At 36.9% G+C, this 7,083-nt stretch overlaps 1 protein-coding gene across 4 annotated transcripts in view; it reads left to right on the forward strand.

Annotated features, from left to right (window-relative positions):
• The window catches only part of nup188 (nucleoporin 188), a 31,022-nt gene extending 25,836 nt beyond the window's left edge, over positions 1-5,186 (forward strand). For all 4 annotated transcript variants that reach the window (XM_034311350.2, XM_034311351.2, XM_034311353.2 and 1 more), the window contains exons 38-43: positions 281-355; positions 436-645; positions 1,032-1,163; positions 1,578-1,630; positions 2,232-2,361; positions 2,920-5,186. In XM_034311350.2, the coding sequence (XP_034167241.2) occupies positions 281-355; positions 436-645; positions 1,032-1,163; positions 1,578-1,630; positions 2,232-2,361; positions 2,920-3,099 (780 nt within the window). In that variant the 3' untranslated portion in view covers positions 3,100-5,186. The remainder of the gene's footprint in view (positions 1-280; positions 356-435; positions 646-1,031; positions 1,164-1,577; positions 1,631-2,231; positions 2,362-2,919) is intronic.
• Positions 5,187-7,083: the final 1,897 nt, after the last annotated feature.

Consider the following 7,083-nt stretch of genomic DNA (forward strand, 5'->3'; position numbering starts at 1 on the left):
TTAATCTAATCTGAAATATTTTCAGACTAACAAAGTACATTTAGCTGCTTTCTTTACTGTCTGCCTCACTGTTTTTTTTTTTTTCCACCGCCCTGATTAGTCAACCCACAGCAGCGACTAGTGAAAGTATTAGTTAAGTAGTCTATGCAGCCCCTAGTATACACGTTCACATAACGTTAAAAAACAAATGTATATAATTTTTTGCGTCAGCCACAAAGTATTATTCTGAGTGTTGTTTTTTTTTTTTTTTTTTTTTTTTTTTTTTTTTTTAACCTTGCAGGTGAATCTCTGTTACCTGTGTCAGACATGTACATATCTTTTACACAGCAAGAAAATGTTACACCACTACCTCCAGGTGAGAAACACGCAATTATATAAACACACTCAAGTGTTATAGCAGAGTTTTGTTTTCTGAACATTCTGATTTCCTCACAGGCAAAAAATGGGGAGGCTCTACCGCAGAGGCCCCGCCCACAGCAAGCTCTACAGCCCGCATCTAAAGAGCAGCCGTCAGTCGGAGAGCGAGAAGAGGTGGAGTCTAAAGCTCTGCAGGCGGTGCAGTGCAGCCTTCTGAAGATTCTCAGCAAAACTCTGGCGACGTTACAGCACTTTACACCAGACTGCTGCCAAATCCTGTTAGACCAGGTACACACACGCTAATAAATAAGTTTTATGAGTGGCTTAGGAGATATATATACACAATAGCATCCAAAAGTGAAAGACCACTACACAACAGAGGGTGTTCTTGTATTTATTAAATTTATACATTCATATAAATTCTTCATTTGTCTGAAATTATATTTTAATGTAAAACTGTTGAGTTTCAAAACTAAGTAACTAAGCTTTGATCGTAAGGCTGCCATCTGACTTGCTGTTATTAATGCAGTGAGTTGTACTGCGTGCAAGTGTGTATGTGTATGTGTGTGTAGTTCATTCAACAATCTAATCATTTCCCCTAGCTTAAAGTACAGCTGCTTTAAAACCTGTACTTCAGCCTGTACCTCAGGTTTTAATTTGTGTGTCTCTGTTAGTCTATGGACCTTGCGGAGTACAGGACTCTGTTTGTGCTGAGTTTTACGACACCAGCCTTTGATTCGGATGTCGCGCCGTCATTTGGGACTCTGCTGGCCACCATCAATGTGGCGCTGAGCATGCTGGGAGAGGTAGTGTATTCAAATCAGCTTCAGTACCAGTATCGTCATCATATATCTTTCGTTCATACAGTTAGTGCCTCATAAAGTAAAGATCCATTGCTGTACTAAGCATGCACAAGTCAAATAGTCCAACTGCCATGTGATATTGCACTAAATATCAAAACGTTCAATAATGACAAAAACCACAGGAATATAACATCTTTAAGGAATAGATTTAAAAATTATACATTTTACATTAATTGTATTAGAGCAAGGTATTAAAGTGGTACCCATTTTAAATGTATTGTATGGGAAAAGCTTTGACATTCCTAATAGTGCTCCTAGTTTGCTAGTTTACATATGATTCAACATGTACCACCCACTAAAAGTATATAATTTGTTTCTTCATTAAAATTTGTGTTTGCATATTTTTGTGCCCCTCAGATAGAGAAAAAGAAGGAGCCAGTGGTGTCATCTGAGGAAACGCAAGCAATGAAGTAAGCAGAAAATTGAACATGACCTCTGCAGTGGTTTTCTAGACACAGCTACTGCATGATGCCGTTACTGGTACACAGAGAGCCTTTAAACAGCCAGCCCACACTTCGTCCTGTTTACATTACATAATCAGATGTGGGAGTTTCCTTTTAACAGTGAACAGCTATTAACTATTTCATTTGATTTGTATAGTGCTTTTAACAATAGACATGGTCACAAAGCAGCTTTACTCTGAAATCCAGGCAACAATGGCAAGGACAACTCGCTGAGAGACCAGGCTGAAACCTTGAGAGGAACCAGACCCAAAAGGGAACCTGTCCTCCTCTGTAGTTCCAACATTTAATTCGGAATTTTTTTGTTAATTTTGCTAATATATCCAATAATATTTGAAATGATGGATAGCATTTGCTGCTGGGACTGAGCCAATTATTCCAGAAGTACTTTTGGACCTTGAAGGTTTGAGGTTAAATTCTGTTTAATTGAGCCAAGTCAAAAACTAGGTTTTGGAAGCCCCATAAAAATAATTTATTCCACTCAGTTTTTTTTTCCTTTTGTTTGGCAGATTTGTCCATTTTGATCTTAACCCCTGCTTGCTCTTTTCAGGTCCTTGTTGATGTTTTCGATGGAGAACTGTTTCTACGTGCTGATCTCACAAGCCATGCGATGTTTAAAAGATCCGACTGTTCTGCCCCGAGACAAACAGAGAGTTAAACAGGAGCTCAGCTCTGAACTGGTGAGTCTACTCTGAGTTTTCCATCCACCAGTTTTCATGAGAGCCACCGTGTAGAGGTGTGCGTGGGCCTTTTTTTTTTTTTTTTTTTTTTTTTTTTTTTTAAATCCCATTTCCGTTAGCTCCTTAAGGAATTCTGATCAATCCCACAGAAAGTTCCAGCTGTGACAAACTTAGTTTTGCAAATATAAACGAATCATAAATAGTGTAATCCACCATGACCCCGAGCAGAAAAAAAGCATTTACTGATGATGCATGCAACGAAAGCATAAAATGCATCACACACTGCCACTTGAGCTTCATATAAGCTCTAATGTTAATCAATATGGACTTTGTTTATCCCGCTAGCTTCATATCTGACCCGTTCCCGCTCACAAGTAAGTTTAAAAAATGCTTGCTTCTGTGATTTTTTTTTTTTTTTTTTTTTTTTTTTTTTTTTTTGTCCCAGTGCACACCTCTACCACCTCACCCAGAAATGCGTTAAGATTTAATCTATCTAACACAATATTGTCATTTCCACAGTCACGATTTTAAAAAATCTTCTCTCACTCGTGTTCCCAGAGCACACTGTTGTCGACGTTGTACAGGTTTTTTCGGCGAGGATCACCTTCGTCCCCCGCCAGCGGACTTCTGCCTTCCCCCCAGACCAAACCCACCACTCCTGGGTCAAAGGTCACGCAAGAGGGCCAGGAGCCATTCATACAGCTTGTCCAGGCTTTCGTACGGCATGTCCAACGCTAGACACACACGCTGAGTCGTCTTCATTTGAATTGTAGACCATTTCATTCAGTCTTAAGAAAGACCCACATCCTCACTGTGACATTACTCAGTTCCTATGTTGGTTTTAACATTCTTATTTTTTTCTTGCCAAAGCATAGCTTTACCAAGTTGCTATCTATCTCTGAACCACCCAGATTAGATAGCAGCTACATTTGTAATCATTAAAGATGCTTATGTAAAGCTTTGGTTGAATTATTTAAGGTGCTCCAGTCAGCTTCATAACTAAAATGATCCAACATTGCATCCAGAGGCCTAGTTTTATAGGCTAGTTTTATATGACTGATCTGATTCAGTTTAACAAATTATAGTCGCTAGCACTTTAATTTGTTAAATGTGTATGGTTTCTTATTAGTCAGCTTGTGGGCCCACTGCTGTAACCAATCAAAATGTGTGTGGAGTCAAATTAATGACATCAAGCCTGAGACAGTTCTCTCAAAAATGCAGTGTCTAGCAATAAATCAATGCTAATGGGGACCATTTAACCAGCGTTTACTCAGATTTAAAACCAGGTCACATTATGCATAATGATTTATTATTTGTAATACACGCAGTGTTCTGAGATAGGATCAACCAGATCTCAGACCAGGATAAAGTGGTTACTGAAGATGAATGAACGAATGAATGAATGAATGAATATTAGCATTTTCGACTGACGTCTCCCATTTTGACAGACGTCTTTTTGTTATAAATATTTCACGTATCTAGGAACCTCCGTCTAATTATGTGTACCTTTTATTATTTCATGGCTGGTATATTTTACTATAAGTTGTTTACATATGTTTAAATATACTTGTGTTCACGATTCTTCATGCCTTTTTTGTATATTCCAGTGCTGTCTCATTGGAATGTTTGAACAAAAAATGCATTTTTGTCATCGTAGTACGTTTATACAATAATAAAGAATTTATAGGATGTTATATACTTATTGTCAAAAATATGAATCTGCATGTGTGTCACTTTGAGGTCATCTTTAAGACTTTTCCTCAGGTGGTATTATTTTTTTATTATTATTTATTATTTTTTTTCTTATTCAGGCCTTTCCATTGATCATCATCATAATCTGGGAATTGCTATGGACAACCAAGAGAGCTGACATTGCAAACCCAGTGAATTGATTAGGAATTTAATTCTAATTCCTAATCTCAATTCAAAGCAAACTTGGATGAGAAAGTCAGCAAGCACAGTGGGGATTTGATTAATAAAACTACTGACTACATTGGAGTCACTATCTGCACAGCTCTTAGGGGTTACACTAGATCTTACTCTTCATATCATAGTCCATGTGGTGATCTTATGCATTGTCTATGCTTCAATTGAGGACCAGTCTTTAGCTTGATTAAACAAAATCATGCCTCCTGGCCATGTGTTTCTTTGAGAATCTCCAGTTCAAGGCCAGTGCTGTTGTCACACAGCTAATATACAGATATGAAAACTCCTGACGACGTATTAGTTCACTTTCTGTTTAAAACTACACCATACGGCTTTCTCATGTGTAAGCTGCTTGAACACACATTTCCTAATAATAAATAAAGTAGGTCTTTTCTGTCTAATTTTGGAGATATCCAGATGTCAACGCCCCTGAGATCCCCTGTAATTCGAACACTGATTAAAAAGGAAGTGGGTAACACAGCATTTTAAGCTTTTTCATAGTCAGATAATCAAAATTCTGAACACTAGCTGAACCTTGTACACTAGTAGAACCTTATTAATCTGTTAAATACTGTTTGGTTTTTTTTTTTTTGAAGTTCCATCTAGCAGTTTCTTATTCCAGATAGTACTTGTTCGTGATTGAGACTAGAGCTAGACATAAGTTTTAGTGTAAAACTTCATGTATATTCAGTGACATGTAAATAACACATTTACAAAATTAATAATGTTTTTTTTTTTTTTTTGCCAGAAAGTCAGGTTGAACTTTGTGATTTGTCAATTTTGTCAATACACATACAAGAACAATACAGATGACATAAGGCTATGTAATCAGTAAGTGTAATAAATGTAGTGTATAAGTGTAAAAATAAGTGTATAAAGAATATATAACATTTCCACGAGGCTGAGAGTAATTACGAGTAATTTTTACTTTCCTTAAGTATTTACTTAAATATGATTTTTGTGAATTTATAAAGAGTATATCAGAAAAAAATGTTCCTTACATTTTTATTTACTTTCCAAGCCTATATAGTACTCTTTACAAATCTCAAATCCCATGACTCAAATATTTTGTCTTCTGTGAAGTTATAAAATCAGTTTAATCATGTTTCAATGCTTTACCAAAAAAAAAAAAAAAAAAAAAGAATCAGTCAGATGCATCCCAGTGTGCATGGATACAATAACCAATCATATCAGGATGAAATGATAAGAAAAGATAACTCCTGTCTTTAATCAGAATAACTTGATTTAGATTAATTCATCAGAACAATTATGAATTTACACTTTTGTGATTGTGTTGTACATTTTTTAATCAAGATGAAAACAAGATAATATTTAATGAGAAATGCAAATGATTAAACAACTCTTCTTTTTAAATAACCAGCAAATTCATCAAGTTTATGAATTTTTACTAAACAATAGGTAGCCAGCTAGTAATGCATACAATGCTTGGTATTATGGCTTTGTCTTTAATTAAGCAGGTACAGAGGGAAAAATATCTAGGTTATTTTTACCCCCTGACTGCCACACTTGCAGGGCACTGTAGTAAACGTGGGTTTATTATACAGATCTCCAGCACAGAGCAACACAGGATGTGTTACACAATACTTTGTAACAACAAGGCAAGATACTACAGGTGAATACGGTAATTTTTTAAAGACTGATCCCACAGTTTTGCCAACTGATTGCTAATATTGTCACAAATATTTTTATTGGACGTTTTGCTTTTTAAATTTACATTTATGTATGCACATTTATGCCATACTGGGCAGTCGAAAATTAGAAAAACATCACTTGCTCTTTTCACTATGTTCAACTGCTCCGTTTTGGTGATCCTGTGTCCACTCTAACCTCAGATTCATGTTCTTGGCTGACAGGAGTGCTTTTATGTTTACCACAGGTGTAAAGAGTTGTTATTTGAGTTACCGTAGCCTTCCTGTCTCCTCTGACCTCGCTCAACAGGAAGGGTATTCCTTCCATAAAACTGCCGCTCACTGAATATTTTTTTTGTTTGTTTTTTGGTTTTACCATTTTGTGCAAACTCTAGAGACTGTTGTGCATGAAAATCACAAGGGAAATACTCAAACCAGCCTGTCTGCCACCAACAACCATGCCACAGTCAAAGTGATCACATTTTTCCATCCTGATGTTTGATGTGAACATTAATTAAATCTCTTGACCTTTATCTTTAATGCATGATGTCACCACTTCATTGGATAATTGCACGAATGAGCAGTGGTACACGTGTTCCTACTAAAGTGGCTAGTGAGTATACAGTATAAACACTATGTGGCCAGAAGTATGTGGACACCTTATTAATCACACCCATATGTGCTTGTTGAACATCCCATTCCAGATCCCCTCTTTGCTGTTATAATAACCTCCATTCTTCAGGGAAGGCTTTGCACTAGATTTTGGAGCATGGCTGTCAGGATTTGCTGTGCAGGCCACTCAAGTTCTTCCACTCTAACCTTGGCAAACCCTGTCTTTATGGAGCTTGCTTTATGCACAGGGGCATTGTCATGCTGGAACAGGTTTGGTCCCTTTAGTTCCAGTGAAGGAACATCTTCAATGCCACAGCGTAGAAAGGCAGTCTAGACAATTGTGTACTTCTAACTTTGTCTGGAAAAGGCTCTCATATGGGTGTGATGGTCAGGTGTCCACATCCATTTGGTTATACAGTATAGCTAATTGTATACCTACAAAAAAAAGCATATATTAATGCTGAGGTGGTTCCAGAGCCTATCCTGGGAACACTAAATCCAGTTACACACTTATTCACACCTTTAGAGTCACTAG

Source organism: Pangasianodon hypophthalmus, chromosome 15, assembly GCF_027358585.1.
Source record: "Pangasianodon hypophthalmus isolate fPanHyp1 chromosome 15, fPanHyp1.pri, whole genome shotgun sequence".
Lineage (NCBI taxonomy): Eukaryota > Metazoa > Chordata > Actinopteri > Siluriformes > Pangasiidae > Pangasianodon > Pangasianodon hypophthalmus.